We start from the raw sequence: 25776 nt of genomic DNA on the forward strand, positions 1-25776 counted from the left end.
TCTGGAGTGGTTCACAACCATGAATGCCTACCTCAGGGTAGATTGTCAGAAAACAGGACAGACACCCCAAACTGGTGGTGTAGTCTATAATTAGATTTCACCAAGCCAGTAACAAATGTGAACTGCTGGCTCACTATATTAGTCTTACCATGGAGTCACAGACTCCTGAGACTCTCCAGTCTACCTTGCCACTTAAACAAACTGGACATTGTGATGAAATGGTTACTTACATGAAAAATCACACCGCAGTTAAGTTGCGTCCAGTCCCAAGAGACTAATCACTTTACTCAGATCAGTTGGTACCCTAGATCTTACACCAAAGACAATGCTGGTAGCCAATTTTATAGTAGAATCATAGAATATCAGGGTTGGAAGGGACCTCAGGAGGTCATTTAGTCCAACCTCCTGCTCAAAGCAGGATCAATTCCCAACTAAATCATCCCAGCCAGGGCTTTGTCAAGCCTGATCTTAAAAACCTCTAAGGAAGGAGATTCCACCACCTCCCTAGGTAACCCATTCCAGTGCTTCACCACCCTCCTAGTGAAAAAGTTTTTTCCTAATATCCAACCTAAACCTCCCCCACTGCAACTTGAGACCATTACTCCTTGTTCTGTCATCTGGTACCCCTGAGACCAGTCTAGATCCATCCTCTTTGGAACCCCCTTTCAGGTAGTTGAAAGCAGCTATCAAATCCCCCTCCCCCATTCTTCTCTTCTGCAGACTAAACAATCCCAGTTCCCTCATCCTCTCCTCATAAGTCATGTGCTCCAGCCCCCTAATCATTTTTGTTGCCTTCCGCTGGACTCTTTCCAATTTTTCCACATCCTTCTTGTAGTGTGGGGCCCAAAACTGGACACAGTACTCCAGATGAGGCCTCACCAATGTCAAATAGAGGGGAACGATCATGCTGGCAATGCCCCTACTTATACAGCCCAAAATGCTGTTAGCCTTCTTGGCAACAAGGGCACACTGTCGACTCACATCCAGCTTCTCGTCCACCGTAATCCCTAGGTCCTTTTCTGCAGAACTGTTTCCTAGCCATTCGGTCCCTAGTCTGTAACAGTGCATGTGATTCTTCCGTCCCAAGTGCAGGACTTTGCACTTGTCCTTGTTGAACCTCATCAGGTTTCTTTTGGCCCAATCCTCTAATTTATCTAGGTCCCGCTGTATTCTATCCCTACCCTCCAATGTATCTACCACTCCTCCCAGTTTAGTGTCATCTGCAAACTTGCTGAGAGTGCAGTCCACACCATCCTCCAGATCATTAATGAAGATATTGAACAAAACCAGCCCCAGCAACGACCCTTGGGGCACTCCGCTTGATACCAGCTGCGAACTAGACATGGAGCCGTTGATCACTACCCGTTGAGCCCGACGATCTAGCCAGCTTTCTATCCACCTTATAGTCCATTCATCCAGCCCATACTTCTTTAACTTGCCGGCAAGAATACTGTGGCAGACTGTATCAAAAGCTTTGCTAAAGTCAAGGAATAACACATCCGCTGCTTTCCCCTCATCCACGGACCCAGTTATCTCATCATAGAAGGCAATTAAGTTAGTTAGGCATGACTTGCCCTTGGTGAATCCATGCTGACTGTTCCTGATCACTTTCCTCTCCTCTAAGTGCTTCAGAATTGATTCCTTGAGGACCTGCTCCATGATTTTCCCAGGGACTGAGGTGAGGCTGACTGTCCTGTAGTTCCCCGGATACTCCTTCTTCCCTTTTTTAAAGATGGGGACTACATTAGCCTTTTTCCAGTCATCTGGGACCTCCCCCAATCGCCATGAGTTTTCAAAGATAATGGCCAATGGCTCTGCAATCACATCCGCCAACTTCTTTAGCACCCTCGGATGCAGCGCATCCAGCCCCATGGACTTGTGTTCATCCAGTTTTTCTAAATAGTAAACTAACTAAAGGTTTATTAGCTAAGAAAAGGAAATGAGAGTTATTGAGATGTCAAAGCAGGTATAATATATGGACAGGTGAGTCACTGTCTATAATTCCAAATGGCAGCAGAGATGATGTAATCTGCCAGTTTCCCAAAAGTCTCTCAGGGCTATCCAGAATAATTCTGAGGACCAACAGATGGTGCAAGCAATTCTCAGTTCACAGTTCTCAGTTCACAGGCTGGATTTTCTTTCAGCCTGTGACCACTCCCCTTACTTCAGTGTTCTTCGGGCATTTATTGATGTTATGAGTAGAGTGATATAAGGTGGAGAGAAGAGAGGTGGCTAGAGGAATTTTTCCCCTTCTTATACTCCAACTCTTTTGTGCTGGAAAAATCCTTGCTGGGTCATAGGGCCAGGCAGTTCCATTGTGTACGTGAACTCCAAGATGTCCTTCAGATGAATTGTAAATTTCTTGTTCACACCTCCCTCCCCCCCACAGGGAATGTCTGATTAAAGAGGCAATGGCTCTTTAGCACCTTGCTGGCTTTCCAGTGTGCCTTTTTCTCTGAGAAAATGGTTTGTGGGAGTCACCCAATACTACAATACATTTCAGCAACAATCATATAGTGAAAATCTCATAATTGTAAATGCAGTGATGTTACACACATCTTAATAGTACAATGATGTTCAGCAGATTATGAGTTTTTAAATGATACCTCACAAGGCATACTTTCTACAAAACATATCATAATAACCATATAAAAGAGGTACAGGGTGTCACGTGGGGTATAGGGTGTCACAGAGGATAACCTGCTATTGCTTCCAGTTATTCCATTAGCTCAATGGGCAGAGGGTTTTTTTCAGTTTGCTTTTATAGAAACCTGGGAAATTATATACAAAAAACTATGTTAAAAGAACATCATTAAGTTTGCAAGTCAAACACTCCAAAGTTAGGAAATGCCAGAATTAAGTTTGTTTGTACAACCTTAATTCAACCTATTTATGCATATGCACTATGATAGAATCTTTAACTACGTGATTGTGATGGAAAGCTTAAACTGCATTATCATGCTTAGTCACTAGGTGGTGCTGTTTGAAGATTACTGCAGCACATCTTCTCTGAGTGCTCGAGTCCGGAGACGGTCTACATTATTTTTTTTACAATAAAGTTGTTGTTGCTAGTATCCATTTTTCTCTGTCTCTGTGTGACTAAGCTGACGTGGTGTCAGAGGAACAATAGAAACTGCAGAATTTCATCATAATTCCTCATGCATGAGAGAGCTTCATCTTTGACAGACCATCATATTGGAAGGAACAGTGTGCATGATTTCGCATCCCAGCTGAACTCCACAAGGCGAATGGGGAGATGCAGTTTAAGGTCTTAATCAGGAGCAGCGCCAGGGTTTTTGCCGCCCTAGGTGGCAGCGCTCCTCCTCAGAGCATTCGGCAGCGTGGGTCCTTCTGCTCCGCGTCTTCGGGGCGCTCCGGCAGCGGGTCCTGGAGCGAGTGAAGGACCCGCCGCCGAAGCGCCCCGAAGACACAGAACGGAAGGACCCCCGCCGCCGAATTGCTGCTAGGGACGGCAAAATGCCGCCCCCCAAATCCTGCCACCCTAGGCGACCGCCTAGAGTCGCCTAGTGGAAGCGCCGGCCCTGGTTTTAGTCTATGACAGGGGTCGGCAACCTTCGGCAAGTGGCCCATCAGGGTAATCCACTGGCGGACTGCGAGACATTTTGTTTATGTTGACTGTCCTCAGGCATGGCCCCCCCGCAGCTCCCAGTGGCCGCGGTTCGAAGTTCCCAGCCAATGGGAGCTTTGGGAACCGGCGGCCAGCATGTCCCTGCTGCTTGCAGCTTCCAGCAGCTCCCATTGGCCGGGAATGGCAAACCACAGCCACTGGGAGCTGCAGGGGGGGCCATGCCTGATGGGCCGCGTGCCGAAGGTTGCCGACCCCTGGCATACTCTATTGAGAAGATAGTGAGGCGTTCAACAGAAACTATCGACATCTTCAGTTCGTTCCAGAGTTTGAACAATCAACTGAGCAAACTCTACAAGCTGCAGATGCAGAACCAGGAGGAGATGATTCACCTAGTCCAGAACTGCCAGAGACAACTGCTGCAAATAAAAGGCATCTTAGTCACCAAGTTGTTACCCGTTCTGACCGGATAGTTAAAACAAACAGTATGATTTAAGAATGGACAGGAAATAGCAGATGGCCACATGTTGAAATTTGAAGTTGGTTTTAAAAAATAGTTTCATGGTTTTAAAATTGTTAAAAAGCAGAAAAAGAAAAATATAAGGGTAGTTGTGGTGGAAAGCTTACACTGCATTATAATGTTTAATTACTAAGTGGTGCTGTGTGAAGAATACTGCAGCACATCTTTACCGAATGCTGGAGACACTCTACATTCCTTTTTTACCAATAAAATTGTTTTTGTTGCTCATGTCCATTTTTCCTCTGTCTCTGTGTGACTAACCTGACACAACTAACCTGATTACATACTATTTTTCCATAGGCCCCTGCCTTAATAATGTTCTTTTATCATAGTTTTTGTATGAATGTTTGATTTCCTAGATATCTACAAAAGCAAACTGAAAAAAAATCATATTTACATGCACATGATTCATTAGCAGAGTTGTGACCTTTAGAGTGCTTGACTTTGCAAATCTTAATAATGTTCTTTTAATGTATTTTGTGTGTGTAATACAATCTATTGTATCTCTTGAAAATTCTTTTTGAATCAAGTCAAAGTACAAAGAAGGACTCTAAAAAGCTAATTGCATTTCAGATCTCAGAAAGGAAATCTGTGATAACACTTTTATATTGGGGTTTTTCATTTATTTTCATTCTTATTCACTCCACTTTTATATCAGGGACAAAAATGAGAAGAAAGATAGAAACAAACTTCCTTTAAACTCTCTTCTCAGTATCACTTTACCAGAGCTTTGTAACATGTCAGTGCATTCTAGAATCAAAATTTAAGTTTGTCAGTCAAAAAACATGGACATGTAGATCTTCAGAAATAAAATAGATCCATATACCCACTACTATGCTAATTCTTTCCGTGTACTGGTATGGCAATAGTATCTAAGAATAAATGTGATTCAATCAGTAAACTCTCTATAAAAGTATGTGTTTGACAATCAAACTGTGTTTCGCACAAATGGAATGTCTATAAGTCTTTGATTATGTCATAGATTGCAAAATTAGAAGAATCTCTTAAGAAGGCAACACAACAGATACATCAGATTCAATGGTAAGAGGCTTAGCATAGCAAAGATAAGTTTGAAGTATGCTTTGTATTTGGAATACCGCATGTTTAACAAGAAGTTATATAAATTAAAATACAAAAAGAATCATGCTTATTTGCCTCTGTCTCCTATGATACATACTTGTGTGAGTAGATGAATTTATTATTTAACTTTCTAGAAATGAATGAATGATGTTTTCTGTTATCCTACCTCTTCCCACATGAACATAACATGACAGGAAACAAGCTTCTTATTTTAACATTCAAATCAATAAGTATTCTAAGAAGTTAAAAAAATTTTGCTGTCCATATTTTATGTTTGTACCAGGTAATAACTCAGATCTGAATGGATGTACATTTGAAAATTACTTGCTATACTATGAGACAAGCATTTTTGTATGATGTGGACTTTTAAAGTCAATTTTTAAAACTTCACCTTGTTATCTAGAAATGTTTGCAAAAAGTCTGATGGGCCTGGCAAGTTTTCCATGTGATTTATGGTTTTCTGAATAAAGCTTCTGTACTCACCAGGATTCCAGTGGCAACACAAACATCAGAGCCTCCTGCATCCCATATGCAGGATGATATGTTAATGAATAAACACAAGCATGTCAATATTTTTTCTTGAAAACTTTATTTAAAAAGACTACGGAAATTCACAAAACTAAGGTTGCAGAGTTAATTGCAATTACTTGTACATTAATAATATTGGGCCTTTTAATAAGATAGTCTGCCAGATGTTACCATAAGTAGATATTGCTATGCATAGAGGGATTGGTGTGGACAATATAATACACATACAATAGACTTTATAGCTAATCATATGCATTTTTATGAGCAACTTTGGCATGTTAAAAGAGCAATAGAGGATAGTTATATAACTCAAACATATGTTTTGTTTATTTTATGTCTATTGTAACTTTTGTTTTGCATTTAGCATGAGGCCTCCCCAACAAACTACTCAATCGTCAGTTTCCTCTACAGTTAGAAATCCCATTTCCAGTAAGAGAAGTACTAATTTAAAACATTAATTATGAAATATGTACCATTGATTGTAATAGTGCTCTAACATTCAGTTTAATTACTTTAGTTCCTTCAGCAAAACAGACTGGATATTCTCCATACACACTTCATCCCAACTGCCCATCAACCTCAGAAATGTAGGTACAGATCCATGAATTATCACAGAAAACCTTAGGAACAATGAGAGGTTTAAAATTAGTATTTGTCCAAAGCCTCTTATATTTACTTTGTGTTATTACTTTAGAAGAGTATATGTCCTGCTGGCTATGAGCCCAAACACTAATATATATTCTAATTTTAGTATCTAGTCTCTCCTCAGTAGTGAGACTAAAGAGTTGATGAGAACGACAGCTATTTATGATACAGTAGTCAATGAATTCAGGATGCAATTAGTTTAATCTGCTAAATACTAAATATTGTTGTATTACTGGTATAGGTCTCAGTTCTGCAATGTAGTAAAGCATATGCCCAACAATAAGCATTTGAGTAATGTCATTGATTTCAGTGGATCTACTCACATCTTTAAAGTTAGGCATGTACTTAAGCCATGCTGAATTGGGACCATAATTCCTACCTATATTTTCGTTTCAATCTCTAAAATAATTTAAAGCCAAATTCTTTATGGACTTACTTCTGTGCAAACCTCACACTGTCTTTAATGGAATTGCACAACTTATAATTCAGAGCAGAATTTGGTCCGAGAGAGACCAATATCACGTCAGAATCTGCATTTATATTAAGTTGTACATGACAATACAATGAACATTAATTTCTTTAAAAATGGATCAAGATTTTCAAAAGTGTAGTCACTTCATTTTGAGAGACTTAATTTTTGGAGCTCCATTTGAGGTGACTTAAAGAGGTCTGATTTTCAGAGTGTGGGAGATCAGCACTTTCTGAAAATCAGGATCCCCTTAATGTGTCTCAAGTTAGGAACCTCAAATTATTAATCGCTTTTTAAAATATTGGCCATATTTTTCATATCTGTTTCTAATGCTGTTTTTAATCTGCTTTCCTCTCATTTATACACACAAACTGGGATTTTCAAAGGATCTTACATGAGTTAGATGCCCAAATCCAATTAAATTTCAAAGGGATTTGGCACCTCATTCCTTTAGGCTCTTTTCAAAATCCCAGCCATAATTCTCCATGTTTTCACAGCAGAGCAGATCTCATAACCTGTAACTGATACCATTTAAAACAACACGTTTTATTCATATTTCAGAATAATATTGTCTATACAAATGAAGGAGCTGTAAATGAATTTATTTCTATTAACTAAAATAGTAAAATAAATACTGCAATAATATATTATTTGTCATTCATGAATGTGAGGATATAACATATAATTTTCACTAATATTATTTTAATTAGAATACATTTGTTATTTATTATTACAACATGCACATTTATTTTGCATTACTAGGATAGAATCCATGGAGGTTGACCCTGTACCTTCCCCAATGAGGAAAGTGAGTTCATTTCTATGTATACAAACCTGAGTTCTCCTATATTCTAATAATCATTGTATAAAGCAACTCTTAAACTCCTAGGCCCTGATTCAGGAAAATGCTTGAGTACATGCTTATTTTTAAGCATGAGTCAAGGCTGATTCCACAAGCCATAAAGAAATAAAGATCAGGAACAGTCAACATGGATTCACCAAGGGCAAGTCATGCCTGACCAACCTGATTGCCTTCTATGATGAGATAACAGGCTCTGCGGATATGGGGAAAGTGGTGGACGTGATATATCTTCACTTTAGCAAAGCTTTTGACACTGTCTCCCACAGTATTCTAGCCAGCAAGTTAAAAAAGTATGGATTGGATGAATGGACTATAAGGTGGATAGAAAGCTGGCTAGATTGTCGGGCTCAACGGGTAGTGATCAATGTCTCGATGTCTAGTTGGCAGCTGGTATCAGGTGGAGTACCCCAGGGGTCGGTCCTGGGGCCAGTTTTGTTCAACATCTTTATTAACGATCTGGATGATGGGATGGATTGCACCCTCAGCAAGATAAACCTAATCGCGTCTTTCTAGATATTTCCTGATCTACTTACATATCTGGGGTTTCAAACCTTGTAGTTTCTAGGTATGATTTGATGATTTTTCATACCTGGCGCAAGCTCTTACAGCATTGTTCCAGCTGTGTCCCTGCTCTCCGGGAGAATGCAGAATGCTCTCCTATGCATGCAGTCAGACTTTTTAACCTTTTACAGGTAAAGCAAGTAGAGAACAGCTACCAAGAAGAAAGTTATAGCTAACTGGCTGGCTGGGTGTCCATAAAAGGGAGCTACCTCCCCCACCCCCCTCATTTATCACAGCATGTTTAAGTGCTTGCATGTTTTTCAGAACAAGGATGTTTTTCTGAAGCACTAGTTGTTAAATTCTAGCAGTTAGTTTCTAATAGTCCATCCTTTGAATACAATAAATAGGGATTTAGCCACATCATGCCATTGCCAAGTTATATAGGAAAATGCTTGAAATCTGTTCTGAAATGAATCCCAATATGTTAACATTACAAGAATGTTGTAATCATCCTCAATCGTCCTTATGCAGGAACTTTAGAGGTAAGGTTACACTTAAAAGAAATCTCAACATTTTAAGGGATGCAAATGCACAGTTAAGGCACCCAGACAACCTTAACTTTTTGCTGTAGTGGCACTAGCCTCCAATCTTTCCTTGTTCTTATCTTACATAAGGTCTGAACAGTCTTGTAATTTTTTTATCCTTAAGTTACTAATATATGCTATCAACCCTATCTCCAGTATTTTGTCTGAGGCCAGTCTACACTACCGCGGTAGTTCGACGGCTGGCAATCGAACTTCCGGGTTCGATTTATCGCGTCTGGTCTGGACGGGATAATTCGAACCAGGAAGTGCTCGCCATCGACTACGGTACTCCACCTCAGCGAGAGGAGTACCGCGGAGTCGACGGGGGAGCCTGCCTGCCGCGTGTGGACCGCGTCTGAACCGCGGTAAATTCGAACTAAGGTATGTCGACTTCAGCTACGTTATTCACGTAGCTGAAGTTGCGTACCTTAGATCGAATTGGGGTGTTAGTGTAGACCAGGCCTGAGAGTTTTTGCTTTGTAGTCATATATGTCAAATGAAAATATCTCCGATGCCCAGTTGAAAAGAGCTATTTTTTTGAATTACTATAAATGCTGGTTGCCAGAAAAGGATTCTGAGAGGGCTACTGAGTAGAGAAATGAGGCATGGAGGGGAAATAGAAATCACTATGAATGGGCATCATTTTAAAAATGAAGGCAGCATATATATGTGCTGCACTACATTCAAACTACATGAATGCTGCATACACCCGCACCATTATGCATTAAGTCACTATGCATGAAACGTAGTCTCACATTTGAGCAATATTTATCAAAATAGTTTAAATGTTTTACCTTAATGTTTTATAGAATATCTATAATTTATTGTTAAAGTGCATTAATAAATAGCATATGTATTATTCTATTATTAATACCTTTCCATGCACTTAGCCTGAGACAGTGACTGGTCCAACAAGACTGTCATTGATAAGCCCACCTCATGATGGACGTATGGGTAAGATTTTTTGTTTTTTAAGTGCCTGGCTAGACATAATGTATTATATATCTATAATGCTTAGTTTAAAGCATATGTGTAAAATTAAATACATGCTTGAGTGATTTGTTGAATAGGAATGGATTGCTCATTTGAGCCCTCTGACCTGTAAGGAAGGTATTGTGGAGATATCAGTCCAGTAAGAAGGAGCTAGTTAAGAAGCAGAAATGAAGTGGTCTGCTCAGTACTTATCTTTTCTGGCCAGTGGGTGACCTCCCTTAAACTAAGTAATGTTTGCTAAACAACCATTGTTAATAGTTGCAGAAAAATTAAACTAATATAATGCTCAGAAACAGAAGTGATTTACTTGTGGTGCATGCACAGCCTTTTACTTGATTAGTTCACTGTCTTATTAGTTATTACAGATTAACATTGTCTTATTACAGATATTTGATGTGAAAAGGAAAAAATGAAGCTTGGTAATGAAAGTAAGAAAGTCCAAATTAGAAGCTTCATAAGAGTTGATTTCTCCTAGCACAAGGGTAGGGTGAGAATGGGGAATGGCTATGGTGGCTTTAAGTCACCTTTGCACTTTCCCAATACTGGGTTGTTCTGGGGTTGGACGTTGGAGAGGTCCCTGAGGTAAACTGGACAACCCTGGAGGCATGTCTATGTTATGGAAACCTTCCTGGGGTGTATTATGTTTCCCAGATCTTCTGCAGTGCTATGTACTGTAGACCCATCTCCAGCATGCCCCTCTCACCTCCAGCCTTATCCCCAGCATGCTTCCTTATACCACAGCTTGTGGGGGAGTCCTCAGGAGGCAGCCGTAGGGCTGGGTTCTGCAGTTCCTGCACCAGGGTAATCCTCCACCAGCTGGATATAGATTTTTTAGGGGCCCTTTTCGCTCCTCTAGCCATTTTACATGATGTAAAAAAGCTGGAGCAAAGGCGAAGACTCCCAGAGCTTCAATGGCATTCCTCATATGTTTAAAGTTCTGCACATGCTTAAGTGTTTCACAGGATCAGGGCTAGATTGTTCAGCACCTTGCCGGATTGAGTCCTTAGTTTGTGTGCAGTACACATGATTTTGTAATTGTAATACACATTCTTTTATTTCTACTTATCAGTAATCAATAATGATTTTATCATCTATTTCATATTTTATTTAAATGTTCAGATCCTCCGAAGCTACATTTTTCCTTTCAAGATGTCTGTATGTCTAGAGCTTTGGATAAGCATTTTGTCATGATGTTTAAATATAAATAAATGCATGAAATGAATTAAATAATAAAACTTAGCATAAATGTAAATCAGAGTCAGCGCTAGGCATGAGCACACTAAGCAATTGCTTAGGGCCCTGAGCAGCTCAAGGGGAGCCCTATTCACTTTATATTATTTGTTTTTTGGGGGGGGGGAGTATTCCTGTTTAGAGTCCCTAATGGGCTAGCACTGCCTGTAATATCAATAAAATTAAATGCTTTGCACTTTTCAGTATTCAGCCCAAAGAAAACAAAGGTTTGCAGTTGACAAAGTTCAGTGAATCAAAGCAAGCTGGTACAATAGGCATAGTGCTTACAAAATTGACTATTAATACAGAAAGCAATTTATTGGTAAACTAAAGAAAGCTTCTTAAGAAAGGATGGGTGAAAGAGAGAAACAATAATTGGAGAATTGAAGCAGCTCAGTGGATGCTATTTTAATATTTTAATTAACAACAACAGGAAAAAGAAACTAACAAAAGAATTGGGCCAATTTTTTCAGCCAAAACCTCTTTTTACCAAAATATTTAGATTTGGGTTGATCAACATTTCACAAATGGATGTAGAATTGTCAGATTATTTCAGTTGAAAAAAAACCCCTTAAACTTTTTTTTATTTATTGAAAAACTCCCCAAAAAATTGTTTGGGGTCAACTGAAATAAAATTTTGTTTTAAATTTTTGGTATAGTTAGTGAAGTGAAAAATTAGCTATTCACACAGCTCTACGCAATTTTAAGACTATGTTACTCCCTCATACATATACTAGTTGTGGTCACTTTCTGCAGCCACAACCTGCCTAGCTCTATCTTTCACTTTTTGTTATCAGAGCTCTCCACCTGGCATAAACCTGTGGTGAATTTGGCCCAAAGTATATAAACTAAGATTCTTACCTTTGTCTCCAAAAAGGATACCTTCAGTAAAGCGTGTACTTAATTTTTAATATTGTTTTTAAATCTATTGTTCATTATAGGTAGTGTTTCTTATAAAGGTTGTCAATCATTGGGACTAACAGGAAGTCAAAATAGCATAGCAGGATCTCTAAGGTAACTAGATACAGCTCATGCTTTTCAAGATGTTACAGTTTTTGTAAAGAGAATGAAATTAAATCTTGCCTTTCCTCATAATAAATCTATGTAGTGTAAAGGCTGTATTGTGTATTTTGCCTTTCCAAAAAAGAAAAGATATTGTGCAAGCTAACTGTAATTTATACACATTTTTATTCTTGTTGGAGGGTCTGATTTTGAAACTATGGGTTCCAAAATTTGCACTGGCAGTTAGAGCATATATAGTTGTTTGCACCTGCAATCATGGTATTTGCACACAAAAATCTGTCTCTAATGTAAACAAAGTGGCCAAAAGCTTTGTTTTATGTCACATCTGAAAGGCAACACTTCCACCAGCACAATATTGCATTCATTATACTTGGGATATGGCTTCTGTAATTACTCAGAGAGAACAGTGCTACCCACTGAATCACCTGAACCACTTCCTGCAGCACCTACATCTCACTTTGAAGTTTCTCATCCAAATATTGACAAGACTCATTTTTTTAACTTGCATGAACTGTGGAAATCACAGAACAATGTGATATGGTTCCAGACCATGCAAGTGCATTGCATTCACAGTTTTGAATCATAAGAACAGAAAAATGGCCATACTGGGTTAGACCAATGGTCCATCTAGCCCAGTATCTTGTCTTCCCACAATGGCTGGTGCCAGATGCTTCAGCGGGAATGAACGGAACAGGGCAATTATCAAGTGATCTATTACTTGTCATCCAGTCCAGCTTCTGGCAGTCAGAGGCTTGGAGGACACCCAGAGGATGACTAGCTTGGCTAATAGCCATTGATGGACCTATCCTCCATGAACTTGTCTAATTCTTTTATGAACCCAGTTATACTTTTGGAGGTGTGTTGTGTGAAGAAGTACTTCCTTAGTTTGTTTTAAACCTGCTACCTATTAATTTCATATTATTATACATTTTCAGATTGATTTTAAAATACATAATACAAATATAAAAATGTCCTTTTTTCCTGTTTCATCACTTTCTCCCTTGTCTTGTCTTTCAGTTGTTTGAAAAATGTCACCTAACAGTCTAACATTCTGATAAATAATACACGTGTAGTGTGCAATAACTGATAATACATTTTTCCTTTAAAATATAAACTTTGAGAATTTCTTCAACAATTTTTGAAATCTATTGAAGTATAAAAATGCCTCAGATCTTTTCACTGCACTGATTGCATTAACAGGTCAACACCAGTAAGAATACCACATAACGGACATTCGTTTACTTCATCATCTGGCTCACAAAGTACTAGAATAGGCTTATGGGATACTTCTGGTTTCAGAACTCCTCAGTTGTATGCATGTACACCACCTTCCTCACAGGCATCTGTAACAAGACATCCAATCACCATCTCCAGTCTTCTACAGAGGCAACATGTAGGCAAGTAAATTCTATGAATTATCAAAATGAAATTATTTGCCTTGAAAATTTTTCAAGGTACAATATAAATTATTGATTATGCAACTCATAAGTTATAATTTTGGAAAATTTGGGGTATAATATCAATATACCTTTTGTTTTAATTTGTATAATAATAATATAATAAAGATATAGAAAAGCTTAAATCTAATAATTTTAATATTTGCTTCTAAGCAAAGTCCCAGTTTTGAAAAATTCAATCTATATAATAATTTAGTAAACATTATTGTGATAGCAACTTTAATGTACTTCTTTTTCCCTTAGTTAATCCCTTGAAATCTGTAATTATTCCGAGGCAAAAAACTTGAATAAGAAGTTACTACCACTGACCTTTTTGGCAAATACCCTGAGAGGTTTTAAAAAATGTAATGTTATTTGAATGTAGGTCTACCTTAAGCCCCCGTGGCTAGCCCATGTCAGCTGACTTGGGCTCGCAGGGTTTGGGCTGTGGGGTTATAAAATTGCAGTGTAGACATTTGGGTTTGGGCTGGAGTCCAGGCTCTGGGACTATTCCCACTCCCAGAACTCAGCCTGCAGCCCAAATCCAAACATCTACACCTCAATTTTACACCCCTGCAACCTGAACCCCATGAGCCAAGTCAGCCGCAGGTGTTTAATTGCAGTGTAGGCATGCTCTGAAAGTCTTGAAATCAACAGTAGTGGTGGCCTTGGCTTCTTGAAGAAACTGCAGATGCAGATGATAAACATGCAAGAGCGAGTGGTTCTATTTGGCTGCAGTTTAGTTTTCATAAATAGCATGCACTCGGCATCTAGGTAGGGTGACCAGATGTCCTGTTTTTAAAGGGACAGTCCAATTTTTGGGGACTTTTTCTTATATAGGCGCCTATTACCCCCCACCCCATCCCATTTTTTCACAGTTGCTATCTGGTCACCCTACCTCTAGGGGTTATTGGGGCTTCAGATGCCAGGCAACATGAGGCTGTTTATGGTTCTTCTGCAGCTGGCACCCAGATAGTAGCAGGGGGAAGCTGGTGTCAGCTCTGGCACCTCCATTCACCCCACCCACCTCTTTCCCAACATCACCAGTGGTAACATCAAAACCTTCCTTCCTCCAAAGTTTCAGTAATGGTAAAGACTAGGGAAAGAAAACAGAGCACATAAGGGGGTATCCTGGAAGTAGTTCTATAGGAGCTGGGGAAGAGGAATGAACCAGGTGAATTGTAGATACAAATGTGGTAGGAGTGTTCTGAAGAGATGAACTAGAGGCCCTGGAAGGACAAAGGTATTAAATGTGGGGCTGAATGGGAACCCTGAAGAGACAGGAGGATTTCAGCTGTGAACCTTGAGCAGTGAATTTAGGAATGTCTGGCATACGTAGAGAGATTCTTTTAGTGCAGGAATGAACAGTAGTGGTGGGGATAAACTGAGGGAGCATCTGTAATGAAGGTGCTGTAGGTAGTAGTTGGAAGGATGGATAGGATGTTGCTGGAGAGTGAGGGGCAGTTGAGAAGTCCTGAGGAGGAAGAAGAACTGTGTGGAAAAGAAACCAGAAGATCCTGAGAGTCAAGGAAGAAATGAACTGGTAGTGGTCTGGATAGGAGCTGGAGAGAACTAGTGGAGGAGCTGATGAATGAGAGCCCCTGGGACTGAGCAGGAAGACTAGAAGGAATTCAGAAATAATTAGCAGGTAAGAGAAAGAAGGAAGAAAGGAGTCCAGAGATGGAAGAGAGAGAAGTGATGACACTCAGGGGAGAAGGAAAATATGGAGAGAAGTGGGGATTGAAGAAGAAGAGAAAGATCTAGGTGGAAAAATAGTAAAGGGGGTACAAAACAGTGAGTGGGGTTGGATAAGGGGGACAGGATGAAAGGAATTAAAGAAGAATGGACACTGTAACAGATCATTTGAGTAAAACAGGGAATTGAAGGAAAAGACAAAATTAGAGGAAAGGAAATGCTGTTTTTCAAAGAACAAAAAGAGAAAGAAGAAGCTCTGACATATATGAGGGATAGACTGAAACCAGAAAGAAAGAAATGGAAGAGAAGATGCAAGAAAAGACACAAATTTTACATTATCAAATTTTATTTTTTATATTTATTGCATTTTAATTACATGTCCTGTATCTCAATAAGTTTGGGGGGAAGGGAACAGAGAGCAGTTATGTGCATTTAATGTATATTAATATTCCTGGCCATCTAATAGCAATTGTCTTGGTTGCTACTTTCATTATATTATCACCTTCCCCAATCGCTAAGCATTTCCATCACAGCACTGTGCCCTCATTTGCCAGAATTCCTACCTCAACTTCACCCTCCCTGTGGGCCCAACACTCATCATCACCCACATAAACACTCGGCAGTGACCGCAGGAAGTGAGAGTCACTTTAGCATAAAAACTACTGAATGCATCATAAAGATAGCTGGAGTACCTGCACAGAAGCTAGCCCACAAGCTTTGTACAGCCAAGGTAGGAGTTCCATGAGGACTTCAGTGTTAATTCTTCATGGATGAAAGTGCACATCTCCCATGAAAACTTTATGATTAGAGTTGTCAATTAATTGTAGTTAACTCATGCAATTAACTCCAAAAAATTAACTTTGATTAAAAAAATGTATTGCGATTAATTGCGCTGTTAAACAATAGAATACCAATTGAAATTTATTAAATATTTTTGGATGTTTTTCTACATTTTCAATTACACTGATTTCTATTACAACACAGAATACAAAGTGTACAGTGCTCACTTTATATTATTATTTTTATTACAAATATTTGCACTGTAAAAATGATAAACAAAAGAAATAGTATTTTTCAATTCACCTCATACAAGTATTGTAGTGCAATCTCTTTATTGTGAAAGTGTAACTTACAAATGTAGGGTTTTTTTGGTTACATAACTGCACTCAAAAACAAAACAATGTAAAACGTGAGAGCCTACAAGTCTACTCGGTCCTACTTCTTGTTCAGACAACTGATAAGACAAACAAGTTTGTTTACATTTACGGGAGATACTGCTGATTTTTGCTTATTTACAATGTCACCTGAAAGTGAGAAAAGGAGTTCGCATGACACTTTTGTAGGCGGCGTTGCAAGGTATTTACGTGGCAGACATGCTAAACATTCATACGCCCCTTCATGCTTCGGCCACCATTCCAGAGGTTATGCTTCCATGCTGATGATGCTCTTTAAAAAAATAACGCATTAATTAAATTTGTGACTGAATTCCTTGGGGGAGAATTGTATGTCTCCTGTTCTGTTTTGCCCACATTCTGCCATATATTTCATGTTATAGCAATCTCGGATGATGACCCAGCACATGTTCGTTTTAAGAACACTTTCACAGCAGATTTGACAAAACGCAAAGAAGGTACCAATGTGAGATTTCTAAGAATAGATACAGTACTCGACCGAAGGTTTAAGAATCTGAAGTGCCTTCGAAAATCTGAGAGGGACAAGGTGTGGAGAATGCTTTCAGATGTCTTAAAAGAGCAACACTTCGATGTGGAAACTACAGAACCTGAATTACCAAAAAAGAAAATCAACCTTCTGCTGGTGGCATCTGACTTAGATGATGAAAATGAACAGCTCTGCTTTGGATCGTTATCGAGCAGAACCCGTCATCAGCATGGACACACATATTCTGGAGTGGTGGTTGAAGCATGCAGGGACATATGAATCTTTACCACATCTGGCACATAAATATCTTGCGATGCCAGCTACAACAGTGCCATACAAACACCTGTTCTCACTTTCAGGTGACATTGTAAACAAGATGTGGGCAGCATTTTCTCCTGCAAATTGTAACTAAACTTGTTTGTCTGAGCAATTGGCTGAAGTAGGATTGGGTGGACTTGTAGGTTCTAAAGTTTTACATTGTTTTGTTTTTAATGCAGTTATTTTTTGTACATAATTCTACATTTGTAACTTCAACTTTCATTATAAAGAGATTGCACTACAGTACTTGTATTTGGTGAATTGAAATATACTTTTTTTTACAGTGCAAATATTTGTAATAAAAATAAATATAAAGTGAACACTGTACACTTTGTATTCTGTGTTGTAATTGAGAGTCCTGTGGCACCTTTAAGACTAATAGATGTATTGGACCATAAGCTTTCGTGGGTGAATGCCCACTTTGTCGGATGCATGCATTCACCCACGAAAGCTTATGCTCCAATACATCTGTTAGTCTTAAAGGTGCCACAGGACTCTCTGTTGCTTTTTACAGATCCAGACTAACACGGCTACCCCTCTGATACTTGTGTTGTAATTGAAATCAATACATTTGAAAATGTAGAAAACATCCACAAATATTTAAATAAATGGTATTCTATTATTGTTTAACAGTGCGATTAATCATGACTAATTTTTTTAATCGCATGATTAATCGCAATTAATTTTTTTAATCACTTGACAGCCCTATTTATGATATATCCAAAAATTGCAATTCTGATGTAAAATTGCAACCTTCCTTCCCAAAGCGAGTAAGAAGCACCATTCTGTCCCAAGACCAACAGACAGAAAAATTTGGAGTTTGTAGGCCAAGCAGTTTTGGAAATATGACAAGCCAAAAAGAAAGAAAGAGAAATTAAATTGACCTTAATTTTTGAATCCCCATATTATGCAATTTGCCCCAGAAATGTCTTCCATGGACTATGATCTGGCTTGTGAAATGACATATGCATTTGATGGATTCGGGAAAAATGGGTGATAGAGGATTGGGTAGAAAACTGGACTTGTAATAATGGAAAGATATCTTGAGCTTCAACCATAGGAACAAGGATCTGATCTCAGTTTCTGGTGTAAATCCAGTAATTTAAATGTAGTGTAATAGGGTTTCTCTGAATTTACACCAGTATAACTGAGATGAGAGTCTTACCCTAGTGCCTTTTAAACAATTAGAATCCTAATTTTAAGTATGGGGCTCAATCCTATTCACAATTACACTGAATCATTTTCATGTTCCCTGTAAAATCACTTACCATATTTGCACTTGCATACATAGAAACAGCTTTGTCAAAACTCACAGCAACATGTGGTCCTTTATGGTTGTTTTTTTATTAATATTTATAATGATTTTTCATTTTTGATTCTTTTATTCTTATTTTTCTTAACAAAATAGATTTCTAAAAGCACTTAAACAAGTGAATGCAATGATTCTTTAACTTTATGTAAAAATATTTATACCTTTTTATTTTTAAATCTTCCTTATTATAGGATCTACTAATCTTGGAGGACGTTCAATAGAAAGATAAGCGAATGTCTGCAATCTGTATTGTGAATAAGCATCTGGAGAAACCCTCCACTAGTTTGTGTACATTGGAGAGTACATGTAACTTCTATAAAATGTAATATTGGAATAAAACAACAAACTGGTCACCTTGGTAAAAGCTCTCTTAAAATAATAGTGCTAATTAACATCCACAGTTCTTTTAAATGGAAATTTAATTTAATTTAAAAAAAAATGGAAAATTTTTTACTGTTCTTAAAATCTTTGACCAAAAATTTATTGCATAAATATTCATGCTTTTGTAACCAGGCATCAAGACTAACATGACTGCATATTCAATAAGAACTTCTTTAAAGTACTCTTCTGTTGGTGAGAGCTTATAAATTCTCTGAATCGCCAAACTAGCCATGTATATGAGTAGCTGCAAAGTGCATATTTGTTTAAATGATTGTGCATGTATACACTATTGTGTGCATGCTCTGTATTATAGATAGCTCTAGATCAAAACTCCAGATCCTAACATCTTAATCTTTGGTGGTATTTGAATCCAGGATACCAGATCTTGATTCCTATTCAAAAGACCACTGTTGGCTTCCACTAGAGAAATGCACAAGTTTTCTGGGATTTTAAATTCTGGCAGACACTGCTGTGCCCATGAGTATAATGAAGTAAGAGATTCAATACTCCACAAAGTCCACTATTGGATTTGGTTGGCACTCCCCACTTGCCAGACAGAGAGTAAAGTGGGGGAAGAGCAGCAGGTACTCCCATGAAGAGACTGGAGGTCTGTCTGCTACCTTGATAAAACACAGCAATAATGAATGGGGGTCTGGAGACCAGCAGGGTGCCTGGGTGAGAGAGGTCTTTTGAGAACAGCTTTTGGTCTTGGAAGAACAAGTTCTTATGAAATTTCCACCATTTTAGTTCAGATGCTTGGTCTGAATTTGGATCCAAACTGCTACCCTGGTTTGAATAAAAATCTCAATTCCAACTTTGACAGCATCCAATTTTAAGCACATCTGGGTCAGCCCATTTCAATTCAATACACAATTTTCTATTGCTCATAACTGATACATTAAAAAAAAACATTTTTTCAAACCAAGAAAGGCTTCATTGAGGCTTTTGTCCATAGCAAGTTTCAAGCTACACATTTGAGATGGTTTTATTGCAGACATGTTCAGAAATGTGTGGTTAATATTATGTTACTTTATTTATTTTACAGTAGAAAGTTTTGTCCCCATTCTCCTCTAACTCAAATAGCAGACAAGATTCCCAAATAATTCACCTTCAGGCAGAATTTTATCCCAAGGTGAATGATTTAGAAAGATATTAACATTAAAACAAATGATTACAATGACAATTATTGTACATCCTTCCACTCTGCTTACAATACCTCTGAGAGGTGAAGTTATAAAAATGTCATTGCAAGCATCCATACTAAATAGGTCTCAATGATTTCCATATCAGATTAGTTCAGATGACAAGTAAAATATATTTTTCTGAACTGCCATCTCATCTCACTGCAAACTCATCCTGGGATCTGAAAGTCAAGCTGTGTTCTTTCTGGCTTCTGAAAGCCAAATTCTGCCCTTTGTTATAACTTTTGAACTTCATTGCTTTCTGTGGAATTGCACAGATGCAACTGAGGGCAGAACGGAACACAATGACATTGCACAGTTGGCTCTTCAAATGGAACTTACTTGGCAGTTTTGTTGATGTTGAACACACCTGGAAAGAATCCAGTTCACTCTTAGAGCTGTTGATTCTGCAGAGCTGACAGTAATTAAAAGTAGTAAAAACTTTCTGTCATTAAAATAAGCAGCTGTGACTCTGAATACACACGGAGCAGATTGTGTGAGTAGGAAGGTACCATATTTACATAGTCATTTTTCATTATAAAGTAAACTAACTAAACTGTGCCTCAACCGAGCTTGTCCCCCTCTACCTTTTGAATGGTAGCACTATGGCCCTACTGGTTTCCTTTAGTGAATCTTCTTACCCTTCAGAGTTCTTTGGCCCCCACTTGGTAAAAGGCAGCATGTAGTGAGGAAGGCCTGTGATCCTCCTCTTCCCCTCAGGCAGCAGCAAAACTTTTGGTGCGCAACATGAAGTTGCCCTTCCCAACACACACACAGCCTGCAGGAGGCAGCCTGAGGTCCCCTCTTTCCTCACTCCTTTTCCCAGGCAGCAGCATAACTTCTATAGGAATGCTCACCCACACAGTTTGAATTTATCTCTCGAGCTTAGTTATACTTCTGAAAAGTAATTTACTCAATGAAATGTGCCATATTGCACCAAGTGGCAAGCATAGGATATTTTCAAAAGACTTTAACAGGGGAAAATATGCCTGCGGTCCCTTACTAAGGTAGTATCTATCTTAGGGTTTTATACTGCTGCCCATCCTGAAGTATCTGGGTGCCTCCTACGTAAAGTCAATAGCAATAGCTAAGTTCCTACTGGACTTCATGGAGTCCCTGGAACGTCTCTCTTTTCAAAGTCAAAACACCGATTGGGGTAAGGTTTTGGGAATTTTTTTTTTTACATTGACATTGATAGGGATTTGGGAATAAATGGGGTGCTCATATTATTTATGGTTCTGCTGCAAATTGCTCAATATTGTAAGTTGGTCAAAAGCTATCATCTAGTAGTCCACTTGGTGGCTGCCAATCCAACCCTGAAACCTACAGCAAGAGTTTATAACTAGATCATATGAAATTTAAAACAACATCATCATCATAGTGGATCTAATTTACAGTACAGACTAATTACTTGCAAAAATAATTTTCTTAAATGGAAACCATGTGTGACCTAAGCAAAGAAAAAAAGGAGTATCTTAAATTGGTTAACTTCCCATGTTGTCATTTTTTGTTTGTGGTTTTTTTAGCATTGTACAACACAAAAATGAGTAAAATATTTGAAAGAGAATTTCTTTAAAAAAAAAAGGAAGGTGTTCTCTGTAATACACTGTACACAAAGGTCCAAACACTACGCTCATATTTAAGCATCTCCTATTGAAGTCAATGGAAGTTTAACTTTTAGCCACATGTTGCAGTCCTGAGCAGTTTTCCAATGAGCCATAAGTTCCTGAATACAAACATAAATAATAAAACGGCTGAACCACCCATAACTATTGCTTCACAAACATTAACATGAAAACTTATATAGTATTGTTGCTCTGGAGATTTCACTCTCCTTCATCTAACATGAAATTTGCAATAGAGCAACGGTACACCAGAGGGTGCTAAATTACCTTTAAACAAAATAATTTCAGTCATCAGATTTTTGTAGGCAATTCATGGCTTGCTAGTATAAAAGCTGTGAAGTGTTCTGGTCCTCTCAGTTCAGGGAATGTTTAAAAAAAAAGCTAGAAATCATACAAAGAAAGGCAACACAATGATACAAGGTTTTGAAGATAAAACATACAAGAAGAGACTGAAGGAACTATAATTAAATTCAGAAAAAATACTCTGAGAGAGCATGATCTGTAGTCTTCAAATACCTTAAAGGTAATAATAGTAATGGAAGCAGAGAATTAGTGACACTGGTAGGGCAAGGAGCAATGACCTGAAGGAGAGAAATATTTAGGCTAGATATAGGAAAACATTCTTAACAGAATAATTTGGCAATGGAGTAGACTCCCAGGGGATAGGGTCAAGGAACCATCATTGTGGATATTCAAGAATACATGAGATAAGATGTTGGTGGGAATGATGTAGTGCATAGTCCTGAAAAAGGCAGGGGTCGGCCTGAATGACCTAAGAGTTTTTTGTCTGACCTGTTTAGCTACAATTCTATGTATTTCAGCTCTTTATTCCTTACTTAAATACAAATTATACAAAAGGGCTAAATTGTGTCTTTTTGAGTTTGTTGTCAGTTGCAATCATGTGTGTGTGAAAATGTACTGTACTAGCCATAGGAACCTCCAGTGGCAGTTGTGAGCACTCTGAGGGCATGTCTACATTTACCTCCTGAGCGATCGATCCAGCGAGGGTCAATTTATCGCAACTACTGAAGACGCGATAAATCGACCGCCGAGTGTTCTCCCTTCAAGTCCGGTACTCCACCAGAGCGAGAAGCGTAGGCAGAGTTGACAAGGGAGCGTCAGCAGTCAACCTACCGCAGTGAAGACACTGTGGTAAGTAGATCTAAGTACTTCGACTTCAGCTACGTTATTCACATAGCTGAAGTTGCGTAACTTAGATCAATCCCCCCCCACCCCGCCCCAGTGTAGACCAGGCTTGAGGTGGCACCACTACTTTTAAAAGGAGTGTAACATGCACTCTTTCCAGCGCTACTAAATATAGGACGGGGTATCTGAGGCATGGCCCTAACCTCACTCCAACTCCTTTTGGATGTGTATTTATTTTGATGTAAGTAAATCTTAAAAGTGAATCTTAAAACAGCACAATATACCCAGCAACATTTAAACAACAACTATTTAAACAGGAGCAAATTTAGTCGGCCAACCAATCAGTCAGCTGCAAAAAAAAAAAGCACTCTTTTTTACACCCACCATTATATAGTGCTACTCTTGGTACCAACACTTCCCTATGCCTTGCATCCAGGATTTTAGCTGTTCCCTGCACAAAAGAAAAAGCTTGACTTGCATGGGCAATCCCCTGAAGTCTCATACTTATTTGAGGTACTCAAACAAAGGTGTGAGCTCAAGTGGATCTCAACAGCCACAACCTTATCCTGTCCTTCAGTTTCTTTGAAAGACAGAAGCATCTGATCAGAACCTCCCCAGCTCCCTAGCTTCCTCTTCCTGCTTTCTCTCAATCACACATCTTATTGTGTGTATTTTCTTCCTTTATTTACTGTAGTATAGTTTAGGGTAGAGTGTAAAGTTCAACTATTGTTTTTTACTCTATTTTTAGTTTTGATGATGCCACAGGCACCTCCCATCAAAACTTGAAGAGTGGAACAATCCAGTAAGGTAAAAATTAGGGCTGTCAAGCGATTAAAAAAATTAATCACGATTAATCGTGTGATTAAAACAATTAGTCACGATTAATCACACTTTTAAACAATAATAGAATGCCATTTATTTCAATATTTTTGGATGTTTTCTACCTTTTCAAATATATTGATTTCAATTACAACACAGAATACAAAGTGCACAGTGCTCACTTTATATTTATTTTTGATTACAAGTATTTGCACTGTAAAAAAACAAAAGAAATAGTATTTCAGTTCACCTAATACAAGTACTGTAGTGCAATCTCTTTATCATGATAGTTGAACTTACAAATGTAGAATTATGTACCAAAAAAACTGCCTTCAAAAATAAAATGTAAAATTTTAGAGCATGCAAGTCTATTCAGTCCTACTTCTTGTTCAACCAATTGCTCAGACAAACAAGTTTGTTTACATTTGCAGGAGATAATGCTGACCACCTCTTGTTCACAATGTCACTTGAAAGTGAGAACAGGTGTTCTCATGACACTGTTGTAGCCGGCGTTGCAAGGTATTTACGTGCCAGATGTGCTAAAGATTCATATGTCCCTTCATACTTCAACCACCGTTCCAGGGGACATGCATCCATGCTGATGACAGGTTCCGCTCGATAACAATCCAAAGCAATGCGGACCAATGCATGTTCATTTTCATTATCTGAGTCAGATGCCACCTGCAGAAGTTGATTTTCTTTTTTGGTGGTTCGGGTTCTGTAGTTTCCTCATTGGAGCATTGCTCTTTTAAGACTTCTGAAAGCATGCTCCACACCTCGTCCCTCTCAGATTTTGGAAGACACTTCAGATTCTTAAACCTTGGGTCGTGTGCTGTAGCTATCTTTAGAAATCTCACATTGGTACCTTCTTTGTGTTTTGTTAAATGTGCAGTGAAAGTTTTCTTAGAATGAACAACATGTGTTGGGTCATCATCCGAGACTGCTACAACATGAAATGTATGGTAGAATGTGAGTAAAACAGAGTAGGGGACATACAATTCTCCCCCAAGGAGTTCAGTCACAAATTTAATTAATGCATTATTTTTTTAACGAGCGTCATCAGCATGGAAACATGTCCTCTGGAATGGTGGCCGAAGCATGAAGGGGCATACAAATATTTAGCATATCTGGCACGTAAATACCTTGCAATGCTGGCTACAAAAGTGCCATGCAAATGTCTGTTCTCACTTTCTGGTGACATTATAAATAAGAAGAGGGCAGCATTGTAAGAAGAGGGCCTGTAAATGTAAACAAAGTTGTTCGTCTTAGCAATTGGCTGAACAAGAAGTAGGACTGAGTGGACTTCTAGGCTCTGAAGTTTTCCATTGTTTTGTTTTTGAATGCAGTTATGTAACAAAAAAAATCTACATTTGTAAGTTGCACGTTCACGACAAAGAGATTGCACTACAGTACTTGTATGAGGTGACTTGAAAAATACTATTTCTTTTGTTTATCATTTTTACAGTGTAAATATTTTTAATCAAAAATAATATATCCTTTGATTGCATTTACAACACAGAATACAATATCTATGAAAATGTAGAAAAACATCCAAAATATTTAATAAATTTCAATTGGTATTCTACAGTTTAACAGTGTAATTAAAACTGCGATTAATCACAATTAATTTTTTGAGTTAATCATGTGAATTAACTGCGATTAATCGACAGCCCTAGTAAAAAGCTTCAAATCGTGCCCTTTGCATAATATTTATTATTTGTATTTATTTGTACAGTTATACCAATAGCCCCATTATACTAGGTACTGTACAGATATATAGTAAATGACCGTTCCCCCAAAGAATTTAAGATCTGAGGGCCAGATTTTTTTAAAGGCATTTAGGTACCTTAAGATGCAGTAGGAATGAAATTTTGAAAATTGCCTAGTTACCTAAGTTCTATTGAAATCAATGGGAACTAGATGCCGAGCACTTTTGAAAATCCCACAAGGTGCCTACTGCATCTTTAGGCACCTAAATACCTGTAAACATCTGGCCCAACTTCCACTGATTTCAAGAGAACCTGGCCCTAAGTGCTGTTGAAAATCCCACTAGGCATCTATCTGCCTTTCTAGGGGTCCTAATCCTTTAAAAGGCTGGCCTTTAGCTTAAGACAAGATGTAATGTGGGTGAAACAAAGAAAGAAATGAGGATCTGTTCAGGCAATACTCAGTAGAGAGGAACA

General features: G+C 38.4%; 1 protein-coding gene across 1 annotated transcript in view; it reads left to right on the forward strand.

The window, feature by feature from the left end:
- Window positions 1–18670, forward strand: part of RNF212 (ring finger protein 212) — a 30109-nt gene extending 11439 nt beyond the window's left edge. The window contains exons 5-12 of the mRNA XM_026647791.1: window positions 5089–5147; window positions 6079–6143; window positions 6232–6301; window positions 7591–7636; window positions 9666–9729; window positions 11940–12012; window positions 13222–13418; window positions 18633–18670. Of these exons, the coding sequence (XP_026503576.1) occupies window positions 5089–5147; window positions 6079–6143; window positions 6232–6301; window positions 7591–7636; window positions 9666–9729; window positions 11940–12012; window positions 13222–13418; window positions 18633–18670 (612 nt within the window). The remainder of the gene's footprint in view (window positions 1–5088; window positions 5148–6078; window positions 6144–6231; window positions 6302–7590; window positions 7637–9665; window positions 9730–11939; window positions 12013–13221; window positions 13419–18632) is intronic.
- The last annotated feature ends 7106 nt before the right edge of the window (window positions 18671–25776 follow it).

This window comes from Terrapene carolina, unplaced genomic scaffold (assembly GCF_002925995.2).
Source record: "Terrapene carolina triunguis isolate 2854851 unplaced genomic scaffold, T_m_triunguis-2.0 Scaffold66, whole genome shotgun sequence".
Lineage (NCBI taxonomy): Eukaryota > Metazoa > Chordata > Testudines > Emydidae > Terrapene > Terrapene triunguis.